Source organism: Fulmarus glacialis, unplaced genomic scaffold (genome assembly GCF_000690835.1).
Source record: "Fulmarus glacialis isolate BGI_N327 unplaced genomic scaffold, ASM69083v1 scaffold30366, whole genome shotgun sequence".
NCBI classification, from domain to species: Eukaryota; Metazoa; Chordata; class Aves; order Procellariiformes; family Procellariidae; genus Fulmarus; species Fulmarus glacialis.
Window position 1 is genome coordinate 28,077 of NW_009216714.1, and position 13,659 is coordinate 41,735.

Consider the following 13,659-nt stretch of genomic DNA (forward strand, 5'->3'; position numbering starts at 1 on the left):
CCCCGACCACCAACAGCACCGAGTACGAGGTCAAGTACTACGAGAAGGTAGGCTCTGGGGACTGGCTCTGGCTCTCGGCCGTGCCCCGGCTCTCCCCAGCCGGCTCCTGGGTGCTTCCCTTGCCAGCCCAGTCTGCCCCTCTGGAGCGCGGTGCGGGGGCTTCTGTGTGTGCCGCCGGCCACAGTCAACCACCCGCTGTGTGAAGATTGAGTTGTGGGAGAGGGAGAGAGTGCGTGTCACAACGATGCTGTTGCGAAGATTTTACTAGCACCTGAAAGTAAGAGGAGTGCTTCAAATAGGGCCCAATAAGGTCTTTTCTTCTCCAACAGTGTTATGCAGTCTGCTTATGCAAGTTTTAGGAAATTTGGATTATTTGTAAAGTTTATGTTAATTAGTGGTTTTTTCCCCCATCTGTGCAGCAAGACTTCATCCAGTCCTAATGTTGACATATCCCTGGGAGAAAGAGTAAAGCTAATAATTTTAATACTTTTTTTTTCTTTTTTTTTTTTTTAAATGTATTGGATGGCTTTTTTCAAGGACATTAGAAATCTGAGATTTGGGTGCTTGCCATTAGCCAGCTAGACAGGCACTGCTAAACCATACTGGGTTTCTAAATCTTTGACGAGATGACACCTGTATTCATAGCCTGCTCTCTGGGAAAGTGTTGGACCTTGTGGTCTTCACTGGTTTAGGACTGAGGGCCACCAAACCTGTGACTTCGGTGAGCTGTGAGTGGTCTTCCACACAGGAGGGGACACAAGCAAATATTTTTATGATAGTCTCTTAACTTTAAAAACAGCTGTTATTTACCAGGTGCGGTGGGTTGAGAATTTTAGAAGAAATACCAGCGGGCAGAGAGCAGGGACAATGCTCTAAATCAAAATAAATGCAGTTTGTGACACAGTTCTGCAAATTACCTTATCTGCGTGTGCTCAGGCTCGTTATGAAACTGATGACATGTCAAGCAAACCGTGCAGGTGACATGTTGGTGTTCTGTATTTAGAAACAAGCTACCTTGAAGCTGATTCATATTAATGTGATTTTCAGCATCTGATAGATTTGAAAGGAGGAATCTGTGGGTGAGGGTGAACGCTGAAGCCTGAGACAGTAATTCCTGTGCAAATGGGCTGCAGCAACAAGATACCCAGGGTATGTGAAATGAGGAAATGTCCTGCTTGGGTAGGGAATTCAAACTATAGTTTAGCAATTATTCACGGAAATGAGGCTCTTGATGTTGACATGAAAATCAACTTAGTTCCTAATCTTTGCTTTTAAAGCCATACTTTAACTATGGAGATTCAAGGGGAAAAGCGTATCAAATGGAAAATACATTTCACAGCGACGTCCCCGGCCCTGGGAGCAGCACAGTGAATGGCCGCTGCCTGTGCCTGATCGCAGGGCTGGGACGCTCGCTGGGGCCGATGGAAAGTAGCCTCAGATAACGCTGGTCCGGGACTGCGGTGGCACCGGCGTCATCTTCTCGCTGGGGAACTTGTTTGGAAGTACCTGACACGGCTGAGAAAATGATCTCTGATGGTGGCTGTGCAGAAGCACGGGAAGCTTTGCAGGAGCTGGCAGGAGGGCTGGGGCTTGTTTTGCTTTGCAAACCACAGGGAGCAGAGGCATGGGGGTCTGCTGCTCTGGCACGAGTTGCCCAGCGGTCCCACCAGCCACCTGGCCAGGCAGAGCCCACCCTGCCTTCACCGCCTCCAGCAGCAGCTGCAGGAGTGGGGCTGCCCGTCGCACTCTCCCTTAGTCAAAGCAGAGGGATCTGTAGGTCGCTGGGCAAGTGAATAAAATCCTGGGGACCAGGACTGTTGGCAAACTGTTGCCAACTTTGATTACTCAGCATGTGCTAATACATGCGTATTTACTCCAGGGCTTGAGTGGCCGTAGCAAGGGAGCTGGAAGGGGCCAGACAGTGCCAGCAGCCGAGCCCCAGTGCGGGGGCAGGCAGGAGGAAAGGAGCTGTGCAGGGTGGCACAGCTGCTCCCCACCACCCATCCTCCGCCTGGCTTCATAGCACATCATCTGGCTCCATCTGCCATTTCATGTGACCTTTCCATGTAATTTCTATTAATGAGACATTTAGTAAATGTGTTTTCTGTTGAAGGGTTTATGTTTAGATAGACTGTCCTGATGGGACCCAAAGGCGAGGCGAAGATACAGCTGTGCCTGCTCCGTGGCACAGCTGTCAGTCCAGCTAGATCTTGGGTATCTCATTATTTCACAGGATCAGAGAGATCAAAGTTACTCAACTGTGAAAACCACATCAACGGCCGTGACGGTCAATAACCTGAAGCCTGGCACCCTCTATATTTTCCAAATCCGGACATCTTCCTCACCGGACTATGGAAACTACAACCCTAGTATTGAAGTGGAGACGCTGGCAGAGTGTAAGTGTTGGCAAGGCTCATCGTCTTTTACACACACACCTGCAGATGTGAGGCTCTTTGAGCTGAGTTGTGGGGATGCTGCTGCTCGCTGCTCCTGCCCCAGGTGCTCTTCATTTTGTGGAGCAGCATCTGTTCCTCTGGTTCTGCCGCTCCGGGTCTAAGAGCAGATACTTCACAGGACTTGCTTTTAATTGCATTTTCCTATTTGATTTTAACAAGGTTGCCACTGGTGGCCTGCCTGTCCTAGAGGTGTCTGTCCACACTCTTCTCAGTGCAACATCAGTGAGGGCAGCCAGTCTCTGGCTCCAGTCTGGGGCAGAGGCTGGGGACAGAGTCTCTGCTCTTTGACTGAGATTGCCCAAGAAAGTGCTTACCACAGCCAGAGCGACTGGGGGTTGTTTTGCCTCGGAGTGGTGTTGGTGCTGGAACAGATCTCACCAGGTCCCTTTTGTGGGGCCACCAAACAGGGGCTGGAAGGGAGCGTGTGTTGGTCCCTGCCGGTGTAACTGCTGAGAGCACTATCTTGCCCGGGTCTGCAAAACTGTGCAGCCCACAGTGCGTGCTGCAGAGACGGGCTGGCCAGCTGCACAGGCTGTAGCAGAAGAGGCAAGACCAGCCTGGAGATCCAGCTGGCCTTGGATGCATGCCCCAGATGGGAGATGACTGCTTACCCCCACTGCCATCCTGGCTCATGAGGCACTTGGCTTGTTAGCTGCTTGGCTGAGTAAGGTCAGCCAGCATCAGTGTTATTTGCTGGGGCTTTTCCTTGTCACAGTTTCCATTCATAACTATAGTCCAGAAGCATCTTATTTCACTGACTAAAAGAGGGCTTGGAGAGATGGTAGGGCTTCAGCTTAATAACCCACCCTGGCTAGAAATGAAAGCCCTGAGATGGCTGGCTCAGTACGACTCTCACAGATTGTGTTTAACAGGGCTTTAAATTGCATCCATTTGCCACACAGAAGACATTTTCAGAATGAATTGAAGCCAATAAAAATTTTATATAGAATGTAGCTTTCTAATACCCCTGTTTGCAAAAGCAGGAAGGGAAGGGATTAATGTGATGAAGGAAAACTATTTGTAAGCCATAAATTTTAATACGTCCCTCCGATAAACGAGAACCTTTCCTCAGCACCGATTAACAAAACCAGGAGCCCAGTGAGGCAGCGCTGGGGTTGCTCTGTCTGTGCCTGGAGCACTGCCCTGCACGTTGGTCTGATTGCACCAGCTCGAGCTTTTAAAACTGAACCAGAAGGTGAATTGCTGTGAGGATGGTGAAAAGTGGCCTGGCGCTGCAGGTGAATCGTCCCACAGCCTTGCTGGAGGACGCGGTCTGGCTCTGGGAGGAGCGGCCGGGGCTGCCCCATGCCTTGGACCTGCCCCAGGGCGCATTGCCGAGTGGCTCTGCTTCCCTCCCACAGTGACGGTGGCCTCCAGTGAGCAGAACCCTGTCCTCATCATCGCGGTGGTGGCCATCGCGGGGCTGACGGTGCTGGTGTCCATGGTGATCGGCGTGATGGTCTGGAGGAGGTGAGCGGAGCCATGGCTGAGCCAGGGCACGGATCAAGGAGGTTTGGGGCTGGGGCAGGGGAGGAGGACTGAAGCGAAGCCCTGCAGCAGGAGCTCTCGGGAGCACGGGGCAGCACTGGCTCTAAGCGTGGGAGCTGGATTGAACTGCCTGCTGGCTTCTTGTGCCGTGGGGCTGGACTCTGTTCCTCAGCGCTGCGACTCGAGACTTTTATACCCAGTGAGAGGCTGCTGTCCAGATAACGATGTGCATCTTCATTCTCGTTGCAGACAGTGTGGGTACAGCAAAACCAGCCAGGATGGGGATGAGGAGCTGTACTTCCATTGTAAGTGAAGCCTGGCCACTGTGGCCGGTACGACTGTGTGGGGATGCCTGTATTTATTGCTATTAATAACCAAGCTCCTGACAAAGCACCCCTGAATCCTTGCTTTTGAAGTGTTGTCATCCTTCATTATCCCAGAGCAAGGGCTCAGCGCAGCGAGGCTCTCTGGGGATGGCGGGCTTGACAGCTTCATAAGCCAGTGTACATCCTTCCGGCACACAGGTCACTGCCGTGCCGAAGGAAGTGGGGATGCTTTCAGCTTTCCATGGGGCGTATGCTTCTCACAAACGGCTACGTGAGAATACAGCTTTGTTTTCTGGGGCTACTCTTGATTATTGAGCAGCAATAATTTTACAGACAGCAGTTGTCAAAGGAAATTCAGATGTCGGGATTGATGAGTTTGTTTGATTCCTGGCATATGCCCATGAAGCGCACACATGCTCTTCTGCTCCCTGAAGCATTTCAGAAGCAGCAGAGCCTGCGTGCTTCTCGGATGCAGCTTGGCTGTTTCTCCTGGCTTTGAAGGGCCTCGCGCTGCTGAGCTGCCCTTGGGAGTTTGCCGAAGGTTTTCTTTGCAGGGCGAGGGGAGCGCAGCAGCTGCCTGGTCTTGGGAAGGCGAATAGAACCGAGGTGGAAGGGAAGCCTTGTGTGGTGTGACCCCTTCCCGGGCGCAGCAGGGCTCTGCCGTTTGCCTGTGTACTGGTCCTGGACGGGCCAAGCAGCTTGTGCAAAACATCCATCGTCCTCCTTGTCTTGCCCAGGGAGAGGAGGAGACGTGGCAGTGCTCTAGCAGGGGCCCGGTGAGCGGCAGAGCTGATGTGCTTCATCCGTTGTTTTGGCTGTTTGTTTTCAGGAGATGTGAATTAGGGTTTTGAGGAAGCCCCAGCAAGCAGGCGGCTGTTTCCCCTCCGGAGCTTTGCAGGGGCTGCTGTAAGTGGGTCGGCCTCGTTCCACGCGGTTCTCCTGGACGTGCTCCCGGGCAGGGTCGCTTGCCGTGCAGCAGATGGTAGGCGCCTGTGGGAGGTATTTTGCTGCCCATGCTGCTAATTGAGGGGACCTGGAACATGGCTGTTGTTCATTATTATAATTATCTCTCCTAGAGGTCTTGGGAACAGAGATGATTTGGATACTCGAGGATTAGCACGGGTGGCAGATAGGCTCAGTCTGGAAGGGAGCTGCACTAGAGTGAAGGAGCTGCTTTCCTTTAACCCAGGGCTTGTGGCAGTGGAGCAGAGCGATTAGGTTCATTTAATCCCGTAAGAAATTTCCTAGCAACTTTAAAGTCGAGTCTTTTGCTTTGCTTATAAAAAGGTGGCAAGTTAATCCTGCCAGCAGACCTGAAGGTGGATAACCTGCAAGAGCGTTTCCTGGGACAGGCAGGCGGGAGCTCTGCCAAGCCTTCCTCACCTTTGTGCATTTCCTGCTTTCCCACAGTTAAAATACCAACCAGGAGGACGTACATCGACCCTGACACTTGCGAAGATCCGATGCAGGCTGTGCACCTCTTTGCCAAAGAGCTGGATAACGCTAGTGTTAAAATTGAGAGGATCATTGGGACAGGCAAGTTCCTCCCCGCCGGCCCCTCTGCGTGCCGCGGGGCGGTGGCTGTGCCACAGGCTGTGCTTGTCCCGGCCCGAGCACTCCCCTCTCGCCCCCAGCACGCAGGGCCACGGTAGCGTCATGACGCTGCTGCTGCGGTCCTGCCCAACCCGCAGTGCGGTGGGCGCGTGCCGGCCCTCCCGCTGCTGCCCACGGGCTCTGCCCGCCTTGCTGGCGACTCCTAAGGCAGCTCCTTGTCTTCCGGCACCGTCAGCGCCGCAGACCTTTGCTCTTGCTCTTGTCTCAGGGAGGTGCGTGCTCGCAGCAGGGAAATGGGAGTGGGGCTGGTGAGTATTTTGCTCAAGAGCTTGATTTCAGATTCCTGTTTGTTTTTCTGAGGCGCTAAGTACAGCCAACTGAGTGAGGAGCAGACCACAAAGCATCAGCAATTATCTGCATCTGGGCAGTTTGACAGCAGCATGAAAACTATTTATAAATATGTGAACCTAATGATTTATTGATTTTCATCAACTTCACTGCCTAAAACTTAAAAGCAAATTAAAATCCCCTCACTAGGCCCTAGAGCCTTAATCGCTAATGTGTGCCAGAACATGGAAAACACAATTATTCTTTGTCATTTCTTTTCCTAAAGACAAATTCAGCTGCAGGAAGGGAAGAGGGGAGGGCTTGCCCACCAGCTTAAAGAACAGTGTTGAAGGGAAGAGGACACTGAGGAGAAGAGAAGGTTATCTTTGTAGCTGCTGAGTGGAGCAGCTGAGACTAATCCCAATACCTTTCAGAAGCAAATTGATGTTTGAAAAATCAGGAAAAACTAGTCAGGAAGACAGTTAAATGTAAGGAATTTGGGAGTACATTTGTCTCACTGCTGACCTAACAAGTACCTGGCTTTCAAATCAATAAAGCTTTTCATAGCTACTCATTTTTTGCTGTAAAGCCAATATTGGCCTTTTACGTTATGAATTTGGTAGCTCCTGTTGTCAAGCGCATGGCTGTGTAGAGTGGGATGCTCTGCCTCAGAGACTGCAGAAACCCTCCTGGCCCTGCCGTGCTCTGTTCCATGGGAAGCAGACCCTGCATGTGCCGAGCTGGGAAGCGGAATGGGCCAGGCACAGGGGGCATGAACTCGGTGGCTGGGGGTTAATCATCTTCTCATGGGAAAAAGCACAATATGCACTTGAGCAGAGGGTGGAGAGAAAGGCTTAGAGGTGTAGGAAGAGGAAGAAGAAATTGCATTGCATTATCACACATTTTTAGTATCACATGCTGATGCATGTGTGAAGGGTTGTGTGTTCAGCAAAGGTGGGGGAAGATGGTAAAACAGACTCTGCGGGGGAAACTCGCAGCCATGCAGGGCTCCGCACATTTCTGAGTTTATGGATTGGCAAATCCTCTGATGAACAATGGGAAAGTCTTGCTTGTCTACACAGCAGGATACATCACTCGTGCTACAGAAATGCACTTTATGGTCCCAAAGCAAAGAAAATATCCCCTAAAGGGAAGCTGACTTCCCAGAAGAGGACTGCTGCCCTTTGCTTTGTAGCAGGTGTGTGTATATATGTAAAACCTGTCTTTATAGTGCATTGCAACAGCTCAGTAAAACATCGCCCTTACACAACGATAGTGAAAGCTGTGAGGAAGCTGTGAAGTCAGCTAGCAGGTAGCTCATTCTTTCATGGTCTGGAAATGGCAGGGGGATCTGTGACAGCGCACAAAGGAGTGGTGTGAACGCGATTGCAGGGGGTCCTCTGGGAAGGCGCGGTGCTGAGCAGCAGGCTGCGAGGGACGTCCTGCCATGGATGCTGTTTAACTCATGTCTCTGCTGCGCAGGAGAGTTTGGAGAAATCTGCCGGGGATGCCTGAAGCTGCCCAGCAAGCGAGAGCTGCCGGTGGCGATCCAGACCCTGCGGGCAGGGTGCTCGGAGAAGCAGCAGCGCTGCTTCCTGACAGAGGCATGCACCATGGGCCAGTTCGATCACTCCAACGTCATCCGCCTGGAGGGGGTCATCACCAGAGGTAAGGGGGGTCCCGGGCTGTACGACATGGGGCAGCCTGAGCCATGCGCAGTTGAGGAAGGCTTCTGTGCAGGCAGTGTGCTTAAGCTGTTGCTTTGGAGTGATGACCTGGTGCTGCAGGTGCAATATTGTTGGCTCTCTGGAAATCAGGTGTTTCTTCATGTATTAGCTATTTTAGCATTCTGATGATTAATAAAATGCTCACAGCTAGATTAATAAATCTAGGTAGTAGGACTGGCTTAGCAGCAAAACTGTGCACTCTTAATAAAAGCAAATTGAAGTGAGGTTCTGTCAGTAAAACAGATGACTCTGACTGCTCCTGGCTCTCATGGGAGTGTGTGCGCTGAACTAGTCTGTGGATATTGTAGTTAAATGGATATTCATGTAAATCCAAAGAAACGTGAGCACGCGTGCTGATTTTAACTAGCCTTTTTATTAGGTAAGGAAGTATTTCTGTCCTGAGTCTTGGGCTGAGCTGGTTGCTTTTGCTTTCACTGGGTAGTGCTGTCCTCCTTTGTGATGTGGTTCAGTGTCTTGATAAAAGGAGCATCTGATATTGGGATGCAGTGGGATCCCAGCTAGGAATGACAGGAAAGCCTCAGACCCCACTGCTCATTGCAAACTGTCTGAGATAGTCCTTGTCTCCCTTAATAGCCAGGCAGCGCAGGCTGACCATGCTGGAGGTTAGCACTGGGATTTCTAACACCTGCAGTGTTAGAACTGCCTGAGCAATGGGCAGGACTCACGCAGTGCTCCTTGTCTGTCCGTGCAGGGAGTACCATGATGATAGTGATGGAGTACATGGGGAACGGCATGCTGGACTCTTTTCTCAGGGTGAGTGCTGTGGAGCTGGTGGTAACTGCTGGGATCTGCCACCCACTCGGGCTCTGCTGGCAGTGCCCCCTTGAACTGGGCATTACTCACCTTCGGTGTTTCCTCCTCTTCTTTTACAGAAACATGAGGGACAGTTCACCGCCACCCAGCTTGTTTGCATGTTGCAGGGGATTGCCTCTGGCATGAAGTACCTGGCAGAGATGGGTTACATACATAAAAGCCTTGCTGCCCACAAAGTCCTTGTGAACAGCAGTCTGGCTTGCAAAATAACTGGTTTCAGACGGCCACAAGAAGATAAGATGGAGACCATCTTCTCCACCATGGTAAGCTGCATTTCCAAATTCTGTGGCCAACATTCCCTGAAAATAAAATGCTGACAGATGGCTACAAAACCTCTGCAGAGGTGGATCTCCCTGGCTGCAATGCACGGCCGTGGCCAGGAGCGCTTGGTCTGGGGCCTGGCATCACTAGAGAGGTTTGCAGCCTGCTCTAAATACTGAATAAGGATCAAATCCAAAGCCAAGCTTCCACAGGTGGAGTTAATATGACATACAGTAATCTTACTCCAGAACCAGCATTTTTCCTATGCTCCTATTTCCTTCCTCATGTATGAATGCGGGCTCTGCATCTTAACAGTTTCTTTCTCAGCTAGAAATCAAATGTGTTTAGCCAGGGAACTTCACAGCAGCTGCCCGGCACTGCTCTTCCTCTGGCCACAGCCCTGCTGCATGTCTGCGTGAACTGGCAGAGCGGCAGTGGGTGGCTGGAGGCAGCCCTGGCAGCCTCAGGGTTCCTTATGTCTGTTTTACCACTTGTAATGAAATTCATGGTTTTCAATTAAGAATTTAAGTCCTGCTTGATTCACAGTTATGCCTCGTCAGCTCTGCTAGCCAGTGTGTCTCCGGAGTGCCTGTGTGCGCTTGGAGAAGCTGCCTGGGAGCCCTTGGGTGCGGAGCCGGGGGGCTGCCCCTGCCTGCCGGGCTGGGCAGGCACCCCATGGGCCCCCGAGGCCCCGCAGCCGCTCGCTGGAGCCGGCTCTCCCTCCTGGTTTCTTTCACACACCGCTTTGGCACGTTTCACTTGAGGGTGCATCAATGCGTTTTTAACTGCAGAGCAATAAGACATATTTCATTTGGTATCCCACAGCTGCCTGGTATCAGCTGGGGCTGTTAGTGCATCACACTAACCAGGCATTAATATTTTAAAGAGCATTGATTCTTCAATCAAATGAGCACTTACTGTTTGCAGGGAGCATTGGGCAGTGCCAAGGAGGCAGCAGCTGATGTATACTGCCTGTAGGGACCCGGTGCCTGTGTCCTAGTGCAGGGTGTGGGCGTCCCAGCGGGAAGCGCCTGTTTGCAGGGCTTGGCCCGTGCTCTGCCAGGAGCTGCAGTTATTTGCCAGCTCTGAGCAGGCTGGTGGCAGAAAGAGTCTTGGAAAACTTTTTCAGCTGTTATCACTAACTGCAGGGAGGCATGCTCAGTGCGCTCCATAGGGAGAGCACCACCATCCCGAAGAGTCCCTGGCACAGCGTGACCCCCCCCCGCCTTGCTGAACGTGGCGAGCGTTGCCTGCAGAGCTGTAGCTCGGCCGTGGCTGTTGTGTTGCAAAGCTCTTGAGCAAAGTTGCCCTGGCGCTGGCGTGCAGCTGGGTACAGAGCAGCCTGCTGAGCGAGGGGGATGGAGAGCCCAGCAGGAGCCCTGGCTTCTCCCACTGCGGTGCAGTGGGGCTGTGGCTTTGGGGTCAAGGTCTCCCTGCTGTTAATTACAATTAGCTGCGGTGTCTGTCACCTGCTTCCCATAGTGCATCCAGAGGGCTCTGCAGCTGCTGAGATGGGGATTGCTAATTACAGGAGAGCAAGGCAGGGTGGAGGGACTGTGTGTTTGCACAGCTCTGAAATGGTTTTCATTAAATATTAATGTATAAAATGCCATCAGCTCTTCCCAGAGACATTCTCCTCTCCCATTAATATTTCAGGACTCACACTCCCATGTAAGCATACGGTTGCATGGCCATTTTAAAACAAATTGAGGCAAAAGTTTTCTCTTAGTACTGAACCAGCTCGTGGCATGCGGGCTTGCTCAGCGTCTGCCCTGCGATGCCGGGCAGGGCATGACAAACAGCCACCGGGGAATCGCGTGCATTGGCTACATCCTGCTGTGTGAATGTGTCATTTCTCCTCTTCTGCCCGTCCAGCATGGGAAGAGCCTGGTGCTGTGGTCAGCCCCTGAAGCCATCCAGTATCACCACTTCAGTCCGGCCAGCGATGTGTGGAGCTTCGGCATTGTCATGTGGGAAGTCATGTCCTACGGCGAGAGACCCTACTGGGACATGTCCAACCAGGACGTGAGTCCCCAGCGGCCATGCGGTAGATGAAGATGTTGTCATTGCTAATGGTGTGCAGGTGGCTCCGTGGTGTGCGGAGGAGCTGCTGCTGCTCCCCAGGCCGGGTGTGAGGAGGGAGGTTTGCGCCAGGGGTTTGCCTGCGATCTGCATCGCAGCGCCTGACCCCGTCCCCTTTGCCCTCCTCTGCCGCTGCAGGTGATGAAGGCTGTGGAGGATGGGTTCCGCCTGCCCGCCCCGGTGAACTGCCAGCCACCCCTCCATCAGCTCATGCTCGACTGCTGGCAGAAGGACCGCAGCCAGAGGCCCAAGTTCTCGCACATCCACAACATCCTGAGCAAGATGGTGCAGAGCCCGGAGCCCCCGAAGTGCCCCAGCTCCACGTGCACCAGGTGACTGCCCTCTTGCTTTGCTGCCTGTTGTTCTGCTTTGTCTGCCAGTTCCCACCTTGGGTGTGCCATGCTTGCTCCCTCCTCACCGCCCCGTTTTGTTGGCAGGTCCCACAGCACATCCATCCCCCTCACCGAGCGTACCTTCTCAGCCTTCCCATCTTTCAGCTCCGTGGGCGAGTGGCTGGAAACGATAGAAATGGGCAGGTACAAAGACAACTTCACCGCTGGGGGCTACTGCTACCTAGAATCGGTGGCCAGGATGACAGCCCAGTAAGTGAACTGGTTTCCTGGCTATAACCTCATGTCGCTGGGTGCAGTGTGAGCGAGCTCTGCTTTGCAGTTACAGTCAGGTGTCACTAAACAAGAGGACAGATCTTCCAAAACACGTCTGTAAGAGCTCGCTGGCCTGGGTTGGGCTGCGTGTGTTGTGCATCTCAGTTGCTGGTTTTTGAAGCTGAGATTTAAACCTGTAGTTTCTGACAAGAGTAGTGTTGCCTGTCCCTTCCAGAAAGCAGAGTCAAATTGAATGCAATTTACTATAACCTGTTATGCAGGCAGCACAGGGCGGCAGGGCCAGGAGCTGTCTCACGCTTGGTGTGCTGCAGGCACGTGTTACCCCTGGATTCGCAGTCAGGGTCTGTATTGCTTTGACTGGGACAAGTTGGGGATTTCTTACTCCGGCAGGTCTGCAGTAGCCTGATAGTCTGAAACCTGCACTGCCCTTGCCTGGGAGCAGTCGGTGTCGCGGCACTTTACAGTTAGGGCTTGTTTTTCATGGCTGACGCGGGGCTCGTTTTGCAGAGATGTCCTCAGCCTGGGGATCACGCTGGCAGAGCACCAGAAGACCATCCTGAGCGGGATCCACACTCTCCGGGCCCAGGTGATCCAAATGCATGGCCGAGGTGTGCAGGTGTGAAGCAGCCCCCCGCAGAGGTGCAGAGCACTGACCCGGCAAGGAGACAGCCAGCCGGCCCCAAACCGGACCAAATCTCTGAAACCTTGAGGTTTCAGGTGGCATGTAGGAATCGCTGGGCTGCTGCCAAACAAGTCATTCCACGTGGCAAGAGAGCAGGGCTTCCCGTCCCCTGTGCCAGGGAAGGCAAGGACTCCTAGGACGTGTGCAGTGTGCCTAGGTGGATGTGGCTCTTCCTAGCACTGTTTTGTAAAATGAGTCAAAATGTAATGATGCCATTTCATATGGTTATTAGGTTAACAGGGTGGATGGACACTTGTGCACTGTCTTAATCCAGAGCTGACAGCATTTTCGCATCTATCATCCTACTGGTGAAATCCATGGGTATTTTTATACAAGCCGACATGTTCTAGCAACCCCACAAGGAGCTTTTATTGCTTGTTTTTAGAGACTGGAACACAGCTCACACCCAGTGCCCAACTTCTGGAAGGTGACTTTCCCCATCTGCTATGCTGAAGGAAACTTTTCCAGGCATGTCCCTTACACTCCAAGAGTTACTTCACTGAGTCTTGACACCACAGTTGGTGAACAAAACCAAATATTCTCCACTAAAGCGCAGAGCAAATGATGCTCAATGTTTCTAAGGCTCTCTTGACAAGACAATTTCAGGGGAAGAAATGAAAAGCTTTGATGAAGAGAGCCATAGCCAAGAGAGGGCAAGCAGTGTAGCCCTTGGGCTGCCCTGCTGATGCTCTCAGCCTGTGCTGGCTTTTGTGCAGGCCCCAGTCCCTCCTTTTACTGCTGGAGCCCAGCAGTGGGGTGGGAACTTAGAGACCAGAACAACAGCAGGTGCAGACTGAGCCTGCAGGCAGACCTGCCATCCGTGCAGGACTGATGCTAAAGCATCTGTTGCTACTTTAGCCTCTCTTCCCTGCTTCCTGCCTTGCAGTTTTATTGGCAGAGCATCCTGCATCTTGCCTTCACTGGCTTCATGGGCAGCTGTGATGGGCTCTGACGCTGTCCCCTAGGCTGCGGAGCAAAGCAGGCAGAGCGTCGCTGCGTGCCCACAGCCGTGGGCTGATGCCAGAGCCTAGGGACTCCCTGCTGTCAGCTGAGCTGAGCATCCTGCTCAGAGGTGTCCGCTCTGCCTCGCAGCAGTAGGTGGACGAGTGCTCTGCCCTCTCTAGGTCTGGAAGCTTTTGCAGGGGAAAACATTTTATGAACAGCACTAATTCAACCCACAGAAGCAGAAAAGAACCTCCCAATTCAGCCAGAAATGGGATGAAAACCTGGGAATTGGTTTGGAGTCAGAGAGACAGCGGGCATGGCTGTGCTTTGGGTGGATGCTTCCCATGCCTG

At 52.5% G+C, this 13,659-nt stretch overlaps 1 protein-coding gene across 1 annotated transcript in view; it reads left to right on the forward strand.

Moving 5' to 3' along the window:
• The window catches only part of LOC104077974 (ephrin type-A receptor 10-like), a gene marked incomplete at its 5' end in the record, with an annotated part of 39,619 nt that extends 27,316 nt beyond the window's left edge, over positions 1-12,303 (forward strand). Inside the window, 12 exons of the mRNA XM_009579403.1 lie at positions 17-47; positions 2,234-2,396; positions 3,818-3,926; positions 4,194-4,249; positions 5,681-5,806; positions 7,634-7,819; positions 8,591-8,652; positions 8,772-8,975; positions 10,849-10,998; positions 11,194-11,387; positions 11,502-11,657; positions 12,189-12,303. Of these exons, the coding sequence (XP_009577698.1) occupies positions 17-47; positions 2,234-2,396; positions 3,818-3,926; positions 4,194-4,249; positions 5,681-5,806; positions 7,634-7,819; positions 8,591-8,652; positions 8,772-8,975; positions 10,849-10,998; positions 11,194-11,387; positions 11,502-11,657; positions 12,189-12,303 (1,552 nt within the window). The remainder of the gene's footprint in view (positions 1-16; positions 48-2,233; positions 2,397-3,817; positions 3,927-4,193; positions 4,250-5,680; positions 5,807-7,633; positions 7,820-8,590; positions 8,653-8,771; positions 8,976-10,848; positions 10,999-11,193; positions 11,388-11,501; positions 11,658-12,188) is intronic.
• Between the last annotated feature and the right edge of the window lie 1,356 nt (positions 12,304-13,659).